A 13,022-nucleotide genomic window follows, 5' to 3' on the forward strand; every position below is an offset into this window, starting at 1 on the left:
GCATTAATTACTTATTTCTGTAACCCTAGGCTACTGGTTATCTATAAATAAGACCTTTTACTATTGTATTTTCATCTTTGGACGTTTAGTCCTTAGACCTTTGAGGCTGGCCATTCAGCCATGCTTAGACTATTTTTACTTATGTATTTTCAACGGTAGAGTTTATACACACCATAGATTAAGGTGTGGAGCTCTGCTGTTCTTCATGAATTAATGCAAAGTACTACTGTTTTTCTATTCAACTCAAGTCTATTTTTCTCCAAGATATTCATTCGCACCCAAGAACATGATGAATGTGATGATTATGTGACATTCATCACCATTCTCACCTATGAATGCGTGCCTGACAACAACTTCCGTTCTACATGCAAACAAGCTTGAATGTGTATCTCTTGGGTTTCTAATCTAAGATTAGAACCTTCGTGGTATAGGCTAGAATTATTGGCGGTCATTCTTGAGATCCGAAAAGTCTAAACCTTGTCTGTGGTATTCTGAGTAGGATCTGGGAAGGGATGACTATGACGAGCTTCAAACTCGCGATTGTTGGGCGTGTGACAGACGCAAAAGGATCAATGGATCCTATTCCAACATGATCGAGAACCGACAGATGATTAGCCGTGCGGTGACAGCGTGCGTAGAACATTTTCACTGAGAGGACGGGAAGTAGTCATTGACAACGGTGATGCCCAACATAAAGCTTGCCATGGAAAGGAGTATGAATGATTGGAAGAAGGCAATGGGAAAGCAGAGGTTTAGGAGGAACAAAGCATCTTCATACGCTTATTTGAAATTCTCACCAATGAATTACATAAGTATCTCTATCTTTATTTTATGTTTTATTCATCTTTTAATTATCAATCCTCCATAACCATTTGAATCTGCCTGACTGAGATTTACAAGATGACCATAGCTTGCTTCAAGCCGACAGTCTCCGTGGGATCGACCCTTACTCACGTAAGGTATTACTTGAACGACCCAGTGCACTTGCTGGTTAGTTGTGCGGAATTGTGACAAAGTATGATTCACGTTTGAGAGCTCTAAGTCTTTGGCGCCATTGTTGATGATCACAATTTTGTGCACCACAAACTATTTGTGACTAGACCCTAATTTCTTAGACCTTCCTAGTCTCCTCTAAAATTCATCAACTGCCAATTCCTTGGTCGATTAATTCCAATTAGAGGGTGATGAGCAAATTCTAGTTTATATGCCACAAGAATCCTAATTGTCCAAAAATAAAGGGATTATATGTCACGTATCCCGTTAAATACAAACAATTAGAAATTTAGGATAATATGTTTTCAAGCTATTGTTCAAGTAAAGAGCTTTTCCAAGTTATACAAGAACTCAATTAGAACATGGGTCATACTTCCGTTCCACCCAAATTCATAAAATAAGGAACGAAAACAATTATTGAAATATAAATCAAGACATGAATTAAAATAAAAAAATAATATTACCAATCCATACAATAAACAGAGCTCCTAACCTTAACAATGGAGGATTAATTGCTCATGATTCAGAGTAGAATGTTATGGAATACGGAATGTAATTTTGGAATAGAATGGGATCCTCCCCGGGACCTCCCCCAAAAGAGAGGTTTCTTCTCCCTTTTATAACTAATCATAATACATTTAAAATCTAATTTTTAAAATTAAAAATAATATCTTTTCCTAGAATTCAAATTTGAATTTAAATAAAAAATTAACTAAATAATCAAGTCTTCAATTGATGGGTGGGGACCACTTGTTTTGTCCATTCTGCAGCTTCTAATATGTGTTTTCTGGGCTGGAAACTGGGTCAAAACAGCCCAGAAATCGCCTCCAGTGTTTTTCTGCTTTTTCTGCACTTGGCGCATGTCACGCGTACGCGTTGATGGTCTTTTCTGCGAGTCACGCGGACGCGTCGGTTACGCGCACGAGTCGCTGAGCAAATCTTCAAATCACGCGTAGGCGTTAGGCACGCGCATGCGTCGCCATGGATACCCCAAATTCATGCGTACGTGTCGCTCCTCGGTGCCATCTCCTTTGATTCTTGTGCTGCAGAAATTCCATCAAATTCCGCCGAATGCTACCTAAAATAAACAAAATTGTAAAAGACTCAAAGTAGCATCCATATTGGCTAAAAGATAATTAATTCCTTATTAAACTCAACAATTTAGATGCAAATTCACTAGGAAAAGATAGGAAAGATGCTCACGCATCACAACACCAAACTTAAACTGTTGCTTGTTCTCAAGCAACCAAAACTAATATAAGCTTAGGATGTGAATTTGCATGAGAATGAGAGTTCGATTAAGCTCATGTCTCTTCTTATAGTGGGGTTTACAACTGCAATTCTGAATAGTTTTGGCATCTCACTTTATCCTTTGAAGTTCAGAATGATTGGCATCCATAGGAACTCAGAATTCAGATAGTGTTATTGATTCTCCTATTTCAGTATGTTGATTCTTGAACACAGCTACTTTATGAGTCTTGGCCGTGACCCTAAACATTTTATTTTCCAGTATTACCACCGGATATATAAATGTCACAGACACATAACTGGGTGAACCTTTTCAGATTGTGACTCAGCTTTGCTAGAGTCCCCAGTTAGAGGTGCCCAGAGTTCTTAAGCACACTCTTTTTGCTTTGGATCACGACTTTAACCGCTCAGTCTCAAGCTTTTCACTTGACACCTTCACGTCACAAGCACATGGTTAGGGACAGCTTGATTTAGCCGCTTAGGGCAGGATTTTATTCCTTTGGGCCCTCCTATCCATTAATGCTCAAAGCCTTGGACCCTTTTTACCCTTTGCCTTTTTGTTTAAAGAGTTATTGGCTTTTTTTGTTTGCTTTTTTATTTTTTTATTTTTTTATATATTTTTTTTTGCAAGCTTCGTGTTTTTCACTGCTTTTTCTTGTTTCAAGAATTAATTTTATGATTCTTCAGATTATCAATAACATTTCTCTTTTTTTCATCATTCTTTCAAGAGCCAACAATTTTAACATTCATAAACTTCACTATAAAAAATATGCACTGTTCATGTCATGCATTCAGGGTCATAGAAAATACTACCACATTTGAATAAATGAGACCACTCTAAAAATTAAACTCAAATTCTCATGCACTACATCTGTTATTCTTTCTTTTTGATTTCAAGCTCAGTTGGCAATACATGAGACATCTTTCAGAATTTAAAGCACTTAATAGAAAATTAAACTAGAACCTATGAATCTACTAATAAAGGATCATGCAATAAACAAAATGAAGTAGCAGGAAACCGGAACATAACATAATAAAATCGGGAAGGAATAAAAAAAATGAAAGAAACTCAACCAGCTTAGTTATCCGAGCAGTCGTTTTATTCTTCAGGTTGTGCTCCTTTGTGAAGATGATTCACCTCCCTTAGTGCCATAAAAATAAACAGAAAACCCTTAAGTAAAGTGTCAACACCAAACTTAAAGGTTTGCTTGTCGTCAAGCAAGGAAGAGCTGAAAATAAAAACAAATAGTAAGAGGAAAGAAGAATATAAGGATAAAAGAACAAGAGAGAATTAGGATTTTGGGGGGTGAATGATTTGAAATCAAGCGCTGAGGTGATTTAATTGGGCGTTGCATGCGACGCGGACGTGTAAGGCACGCGTAAACGTGGATCGCATGAATTTCAAGTGACGCGTATGCGTGGATGGCCAGGATGGGAAAATGATGCGAGCGCGTCAGGGACGCGTCCGCGTGGTGGGGTTTGTGCGCCCAGCATAGTTCCAGCCCCACACCAGCATAACTCTCTGAAAAAACACCTTTTACGCCGATTTCACTCATCCACGCGTGCGCGTGCTTGACGTGTACGCGTGGAGTGCCAAAGTCGCAAATGACGCGCACGCTTCATGGACGCGTACGCGTGAGCCAATTTGTGCGCCAGGCACACTTCCTGCGCCACTCCCGCGCAACTCTCTGTTCACTTTTATTTTTTTCACGTACACCCATATGATGCGTACGTGTCAGCAACGCTTGCGCGTCGTGTGCTCTCGTTTTTTTGAAATATAGCCTGAGGTGTTTGGTTCCTGTGATAAAATAGCTGCATGATCAGTAAAACAGTAAAAACTCTATATAAATCAAATAAGTAAGAAAACTACCACTAATAAAAATAAAACAAAATAAAGCTAAGAATGAAAAGGAATGATCATACCACGGTGGGTTGTCTTCCATCTAGCACTTTTAGTTAAAGTCCTTAAGTTGGACATGTGGTGAGCTCCTTGTCATGGTGGTTTGTGCTTGTACTGATCCAGGAATCTCCAGCAATGTTTGTAATTCCAATGGCCACCGGGATTCCAAACTAGGCGCATAACGCCTTCGAGCAAGTTGAAGCAAGTGACAAGGCCCCAAGAGTGTTGATTGTGAGAATGAATTCCATGGTCCCAAACCTTGCTTTTACACCCGTCTTCTTGTGGATCACCATTATTCCCACCGGGTGGCAAGCAATCTGAATTCTCATAGAGACATCCAAACAACCTTCTAGACCCATTCAATTGAGCTCTACACCAATCCTTGCACTTCACTTTGGAGCATGCAACTATATTGAACCTTGCTTGACAACTCTCACCACTAACCATCTTCCTCTTACTCTTAATGCCACAAAGAGCTCTAAGTTGACCATCCATCTCCAGTAGCCCATATTCAAGTGGGAACGTAAAGGTTAAGGATAGGAATTTTACCCACTTGAATGTTGTATTGGATGGTGATGGCTTTGGGAGAGGTCTTGCAAGCTCCACTCCCTTGTGTTCTTCTTTGAATTCTTCCACTTCTTTGCAGGCTTTCTCAATTTCAACCTCTTCCTCTTGGTAGTCCTGTTCTAATTCAATCTCTTCTTCATTGCTTACCAAGGGCATGGGAGGTTGTGCATCTTCCTCCTTTGTGGGTGCATCTTCCTCCTTTGTTTTTGCATCTTCCTCTTCTTCCATGTGTGAGGATGGAAAGTTCTCTAGTTCACTGAAGTATGAACTCCTTTGGTTGATCTCCTCAATTTCTTCTATAGGATCTTGTATTATATCTCTTGGGAAGGAATTTGCTTGCTCCTCTTCCTGTGGTTTGATAATCAACTGCACATGCTTCTCTACATTTTTGACACTTGTCTTTATATCATGTAAGAATTCTTTCATGAGAAGCTCAAGATCTGATGGTATTTGAGATGAATAAGAAGGAGATGGCTCTTGATATGAATAAGAAGGAGATGATGGTTCTTGATATGGAAAGAGAGGTGGCAGTTCTTGGTATGGATAGAAAGATGATGGTTCATGATACGGATAGAGAGGTGGTGATTCTTGATATGAATATGGAGATGGGGGTTCTTGATAGTTGGAACATGGAGCATTGAAGTTTCTTTGGTTTTGACTTTGCCAACCAAAATTTGGGTAGTTCCTCTATCCACAATCATATGAATTACTACTTAGGTGTGAGTAGTAACCCATATGATCTCTCTCCATTATTTTTTCTTAGCACAAAATAGAACGAACGAAAGTTTTGAAAACAAGAAAATAAAAATAAAAAATTAATAAAAAGGAAGGAAAAGGAATGCACGAAAAGAAAGAAAAAAACTTGAAAAATAATCAATCCTTTGTTCTTAATTTTTTTTTGTTTTTTGTTTTGTTTTTTTTTTTGAAAAATAATAAAACAATATTTAAATAAAATTAAAATTAAAATGCCTAATCTAAACAATCAAAAAACTAATAGTTGTTAATCACAGTCAATCCCCGGTAACGGTGCCAAAAACTTGGTGCGAAATTTCTAACCACAGATTAACTGGCAAGTGCACCGGGTCGTACCAAGTAATACCTTACGTGAGTAAGGGTCGATCCCACGAGGATTGATGGATTAAGCAACAATAGTATTTGATAGGATTAGTTAGACAAACAGAAAATAGTGTTTAGAAGTTCAAAAGCATTAAACAGTAAATTAAGAATTTCAGAAAGCTAGCACCAAATGAGTTGTGAAATATATATGGGAAAACAGTTAAGGCTTCAGAGTTATCTATTTTCTGGATTGACTTTTTTTATTAACTATTTTAATCATGCAATATTTAATTCATGGCAAACTATTTGTGACTAGACCCTAATTCCTTAGACCTTCCTAGTCTCCTCTAAAATTCATCAACTGCCAATTTCTTGGTCGATTAATTCCAATTAGAGGGTGATGAGCAAATTCTAGTTTATATGCCACAAGAATCCTAATTGTCCAAAAATAAAGAGATTATATGTCACGTATCCCGTCAAATACAAACAATTAGAAATTCAGGATAATATGTTTTCAAGCTATTGTTCAAGTAAAGAGCTTTTCCAAGTTATACAAGAACTCAATTAGAACATGGGTCATACTTCCGTTCCACCCAAATTTATAAAATAAGGAACGAAAACAATTATTGAAATATAAATCAAGACATGAATTAAAATAAAAAAATAATATTATCAATCCATACAATAAACAGAGCTCCTAACCTTAACAATGGAGGATTAGTTGCTCATGATTCAGAGTAAAATGTTATGGAATACGGAATGTAATTTTGGAATAGAATGGGATCCTCCCCGGGACCTCCCCCAAAAGAGAGGTTTCTTCTCCCTTTTATAACTAATCCTAATAAATTTAAAATCTAATTTTAAAAATTAAAAATAATATATTTTCCTAGAATTCAAATTTGAATTTAAATAAAAAATTAACTAAATAATCAAGTCTTCAATTGATGGGTGGGGACCACTTGTTTTGTCCATTCTACAGCTTCTAATCTGTGTTTTCTGGGCTGGAAACTGGGTCAAAACAGCCCAAAAATAGCACCCAGCGTTTTTCTGCGTTTTTTGCACGTGGCGCATGTCACGCGTACGTGTCAGTCACGCGTACGCATCGATGGTCTTTTCTGTGAGTCACGCGGACGCGTCGGTTACGCGCACGCGTCGTGGAGCAAATATTCAAATCACGCGTACGCGTCAGGCACGTGCATGCGTCGCCCTGGATACCCCAAATTCACGCGTATGTGTCAGTCACGCGTACGCGTCGCTCCTCGCTGCTATCTCCTTTGATTCTTGTGCTCCAGAAACTCCATCAAATTCCGCCGAATGCTACCTAAAATAAACAAAATTACAAAAGACTCAAAGTAGCATCCATATTGGCTAAAAGATAATTAATTCCTTATTAAACTCAACAATTTAGATGCAAATTCACTAGGAAAAGATAGGAAAGATGCTCACGCATCACATTACCACACCACACACTACCAATGCACCTACATCACAACACTCTGACATCACACATGACTGCATTACTAGAAAGTCTGAAAGAGTCAAGAAATCACCTTCTTATTTAAAGGACTATCATTGTATGACAACCTACACAACTCACTCTGGCAACTTTGCTAACTCTAACTCTTTAATTATATCCCATCTCACAACACTTGTCATATGATAAACTAACCCCAAAATATAAGTCACTTTCTCTAGCCATCACCTCAAATTAAGAACCTAGCACTTATGAGGAAGCGGCTGCACATGAATGTTGGAGAAAGGCAATACAAGATGAATTGACAGCTCTAGATCAGAACAAAACTTGGTGTCTCACTGAACTCCCAAAAGACAAGAAGGCTGTGGGTTGCAAATGGGTTTTTGGGTAAAATTCAATCCCGATGGCACCATAGATAGGAACAAAGCGAGGCTAGTTGCAAAAGGATTCACTCAAGTGCAAGGAGTAGATTATGGTGATACTTTTAGTCTAGTTGTCAAAATGACTACCCTAGGAGTAATGTTAGCATTAGCAGCGGCAAAGAAATGACATTTGAAATAGCTGGACGTCAACACTGCCTTCCTTCATGGAGATTTGGACAAGGAAGTTTATATGAAGATACCACCCGGTTTGGCTGTGTCACAACCAGGTTTGGTTTGTAAATTGCAAAAATCTCTATATGGGCTTAAGCAAGCAAGCAGGCAATGGAACATTAAGCTCACTCATACTCTTGTGGATGCTGATTATAAGCAGTTTTTTATGATCATTCACTCTTCATCAAGAAACAATCTGAAAGCTTCACTGCCATTCTCGTATATGTTGATGACTTGGTTTTAACGGGGAATGACATTGGTAAAATCAATTCCATCAAGCAAAATTTGGATGACAAATTTAAAATAAAGGATCTTGGTGATCTCAAATACTTCTTGGGAATGGAAGTAGCATGCTCTAACTCTGGAATTTACATTTATCAGTGGAAGTACACCATGGACCTTCTCAGGGATTTCGGTTATCTAGATTGCAATCCTCTCTCTACCCCATTTGATTATAGTCAGAAACTCTCAAAGGAATTAGGTACCATTTTAACAGACAACACTGTTTACAGACAGCTCATCGACCGACTCCTTTACCTCACAAACACTAGACCCGATATCTCTTATGCTGTGGGACGTTTGAGCCAATTTTTGGACTGTGCAACCACTTCTCACCTACAGGTTGCTTTTCGCGTCCTCCAATATTTAAAAGGCCGACCTGCAACTGGTCTCTTCTTTTTCTCTACTTCTAATCTGCATCTCACTGGATTTGCCGACGCTGACTGGGCTACCTGTGCCGATACTCGTCGCTCCATTTCCGGTTATTGCTTCATGCTTGGGAACTTTCTCATTAGCTAGAAGAGTAAGAAGCAAACCACAGTTGTCAAGTCCTCTGCAGAAGCTGAATATAGGTCTCTTGCTGTTGCCACTTGTGAAGCTAGTTGGTTATCTTTCTTAATGGATTTTATTGGTTTGCCGCTTCAAAAGTCTATCAATCTATTCTGTGACAACTAGTCAGCCATTCACATTACCAATAATCCAATCTTTCATGAAAGAACCAAACACATTGAAGTGGACTGCCACATTGTTCGTGAAAAGCATTTGTCTGGTCTCATTCATCTTATGCCAGTTCGTTCCAAGGATCAACTTGCTGATTTTCTTACCAAAGCTCTACCACCGGATCCTTTTCTTGCTAATGTTTCAAGCTAGGATTGTTAGATTTACACAATTCTAGCTTGCGGGAGGGTGTTACCTAGATTATTTCTTTATCAATAATAGGCTTACCATTGTAATTATTTTTTAGTTAGAATACATAAAGAGTACATAGTATATAAGGTGTAATAACTCAACAAATATTTTCTAAGGGGATTTTTCATTCTCTTCAACAATGAGAAGAACTTATTTCTCTCCCTCTGGTTCATCAAACCATCAACATCACAGCTTGAACAGCTTAGGGCATGAGATTTTCTTCATTTGTATTGATTTAAAATAATTAAAAATATTTTGTGATTATTATTTTAAAATAATTAAAAATTTCATGTAATTATGAACTTCAGTAAAGTATGCTATATCATCTCCTCAGTTAGCCACTTCAACATTTTCTGTTAACGAAAATAGGAGTAATTGACATCTAATCACTTTTCTCATATTTTAAAATCATTCAGGGATCATTTTGTGAATGACAACATTCAAGTAATATTTTGTCATCGTCAGAATCTTTCGAGTACCGATTTGATATTTACCTTTACTCTAACCAGTAAATTAAAAAAATAAACCTGAATTTAAAACAAAAATTTAAAAAAAAATTAAAATTTCAAACAGACTTACATTTTAAATGAAAAACCAAATACAAAATTAATAAAATACATATAAATACATACAAAAATATGTAGCAAATTAAAAAATAAAAAACCTAAACCTAGTTGTTGAGTTGCGGTGGCAGTGTTCATGGTGCGATGGCAGCGTCAAGCTTCTTCTACCTGTGCCATTAATGAGTAGTTTTATGGTTAAAAAAATTAACAAATTGAAGAATGAGGAGGATTTACACTAACTTGGAAGAGGAATGATGATGGACAATGATGATGGCGACCCACGAATAAGCAGCGATGATAGATACAGAGCCCGACAGTGACGTCTAAACCTTTTGTGGCTTGGCTAGGACAATGCAACAATGGGACTCATTTGTTGTGGAGAGGAGGCACTGCTACAAAGACAAGAATGGTAGCCGACAGTGAAAACGACAAGAAAGACAGAAGAGCGAGAGAAAATGGCAAGGGAGAAAGAGAGAGGAGAGGGAGAAGGGTTTTTGAATTAGAATTTAGGACAATTATTGTACTGTTAGATTTATCGATGGATAAATCCGATACTAAAATGTTGGTCATTGATTAAACGCCGCGTTTCACTAATATACCATCGGAAATTTTCGACGGAAAATTGGACGCTGAATTTGGCGCTAATAAATTTAATTTTTCGCCCCTATTTACCATGGAATTTAATAACGGAATTTTAAATCCAACTGTAAATTATTCTGGAGACAAATTTTTATTCGTAACCGTCAGAAAATCTATCGCCGGTAACATCCAACATTAAATTCGATGGTATTGAGTGCATTCCTTGTAGTATGAAGTAATGTGATTCTGGTATCAAAATTTCATGTGAAAAACTTGCATTGAGAAGTTGCATAAGCATTTTGGAAAAAAAGAGAACAACTGAAGAGGGCTATAAAAGAATGAGAGAGGAAGAGAAGGTTTTGTTTCAAATGGTTTATCATATTACATTACTAGAAGATCAAGTTTAGAAAGAGGAAATGAATACCTGAACCTTAAGAAACAAGTATGCGATACATTCATCACAAAAATAATAGCCTCGTGATGCTTTTGTCTTCTTCCATTCTTCCTTGCTGCTGCTTCTTTTTTGAACTTGTTATTCTCACAAATCTCTTCTTTGAACTCGTTCTTTTCTTACTGGATAGAAGAATCTGAATGCTTTGTTATCTTTCTTCTTTAATTAAAATCTTTGAATTTAATAGTGTGCATTTGAATTGTGATCTGTAAAAAGCATTTTGTGCCCAATAAATTGGTTTTTTCCCACTGAAATAGACTTTTTTCCCTTAACAAAATGATGCTCTTCTCTTCACCTTCACTGAAATTTTTAAGAAAATTACAAGCTTTAAAATGTATAAAAAAAATTATAATACTTTCTTATATATATATATATATATAATCTATGACCTTCTTTAACTTTAATAAAATAACCCTTTAAAACAAACTTTCAGTTTGATTATGTTTGAACTCAACAGCAGAAAATTTATGAGACAATTTTATTTTGTCTCATGAATATCAGAGAACAGAACAGAGAAAGGAAGAGAGAAGCTGATACCATCATGTATCCTGGTTCAGTTGCCTTGTGCAATGCAACCTACATCCAATCTCCACCACAACAGTGGTAGAATTTCTACTATAGTTAAAGTATTACATATACCAATTCCACAAGATTGACACAATTCTTTCACTCTCAAGTTCTAACCTAACTTGAATTGGTTATGCTAATACCTAACTCTTGACTCTTAGTGCTCACCCAACTAAGAAAGGGGTACCTCACTGGTACAAGATACAAGACACAGAATCAACCTAAAGCAATCTAAAACCACTCTAGGCTTTTCACTCAAGTGTTTCTCTCTGCCTCTTTTCACTCTTAGGCTTTTACTTGAGCTCTCTCATTTTTCCTTTTACCTCAAGAAATTACAGAAAGATAAACATTAAAAAGAAAATTACAATTTGTAAAACATGAAGGAGATTGATGCTTCAACAGTCTCTTTGCTATGTGATGAACCAGATTTGCTTGCCTCTGATTTAGTTCCTTATTCTGGCGGAATACTCCTTTGACTAGGAAGCACTGTCCAAGTTGATGAACTTCTCACTATAACATTTTGGGTCTATGGCCACGTTTTTTTTGGTGACAGTAAAAAACCGTGACCATAGACCCTCTATGGTCACGGTTTTTTAGGGTGATAAAAAAAAGCTATGGTCACGGTTTTTTAAGAAAGGGTGGCCTAAAAGAGTCTATGGTCACGGTTTTGAGGGGTGACCTAAAGGGGTCTATGGTCACGGTTTTTTACAGTGACCAAAAAGGGTCTATGGTCACGGTTTTTCAAAAAAATTTGACCTAAAAGGTTCTATGGTCACGGTTTTAGGAGGTGACTTAAAGGGATCTATGGTCACAGTTTTGGGGGTGTCCTAAAAGGTTCTATGGTCACGGTTTTTGGGGTGACCTAAAAAGGTCAATGGTCACGGTTTTTTACAGTGACCAAAAAGGGACTATGGTCACGGTTTTTCAAAAAAGGGTGACCTAAAAGGGTCTATGGTCACGGTTTTGGGGGGTGACCTAAAGAGGCCTATGGTCACAATTTTGAGGGTGGCCTAAAAGGGTCTATGGTCACGGTTTTGGGGGTGACCTAAAGGTGTCTATGGTCACGGTTTTTTACAATGACCAAAAAGGATCTATGGTCACGATTTTTCAACAAAGGGTGACCTAAAAGGGTCTATAGTCACGGTTTTGGAGGGTGACCTAAAGGGCTCTATAGTCACATTTTTGGGGGGTGACCTAAAAGGGTCTATGGTCATGGTTTTAGGGGATGACCTAAAGGAGTTTATGGTCACGGTTTTTCAGAAGGGTGACCTAAAAAGGTCTATGGTCACGGTTTTGGGGGTGACCTAAAGGGTCTATGGTCACGGTTTTAGGGGTGACCTAAAATTATCTATGGTCACGGTTTTGAGGGGTGACCTAAAAGAGTCTATGGTCACGGTTTTACGAAAGGGTGACCTAAAAGGGTTTATGGTCACGGTTTTAGAGAGTGACCTAAAAGTATCTATGGTCACGATTTTAGGAGGTCGTCCAACCGGTCATCCAACCCTTCTGTACACTCACGAATCACAAGCTTCTCTACGTCGTTCGTCACACGTCGTGGGTCGTCGTGCTCATCTTTCGTCGTTCGTCATGTCCTCATTGCTAAAAAAATTGTCTTTACTGAAATGTAAATAAATTAAAGTTATGAGATTTTGAATTTTAAATTAATTTGAATTTATATAATTTTCAATTACAATTAGATATTTTTGTTTATTTGAAATTAATAATTTAGATTTTTGCTTAATTAAAATTTAAAATTTTAGTAATTAGAAATAAAAAAGAATTTTATATATAATTTAAATTAAATAATTAAAAATTTTAATTAATTTTATAAATAACAAAATTA

General features: G+C 37.2%; 1 protein-coding gene across 1 annotated transcript; it reads left to right on the forward strand.

The window, feature by feature from the left end:
* Positions 7,784 to 8,629, forward strand: LOC107620901 (uncharacterized mitochondrial protein AtMg00810-like). Its single transcript, XM_016322993.1, has 2 exons — positions 7,784 to 7,892; positions 7,992 to 8,629. The coding sequence occupies exons 1-2, from the start codon at positions 7,784 to 7,786 to the stop codon at positions 8,627 to 8,629; spliced, it is 747 nt and encodes a 248-aa protein (XP_016178479.1).

This window comes from Arachis ipaensis, chromosome B10, assembly GCF_000816755.2.
Source record: "Arachis ipaensis cultivar K30076 chromosome B10, Araip1.1, whole genome shotgun sequence".
Taxonomy (NCBI): domain Eukaryota; kingdom Viridiplantae; phylum Streptophyta; class Magnoliopsida; order Fabales; family Fabaceae; genus Arachis; species Arachis ipaensis.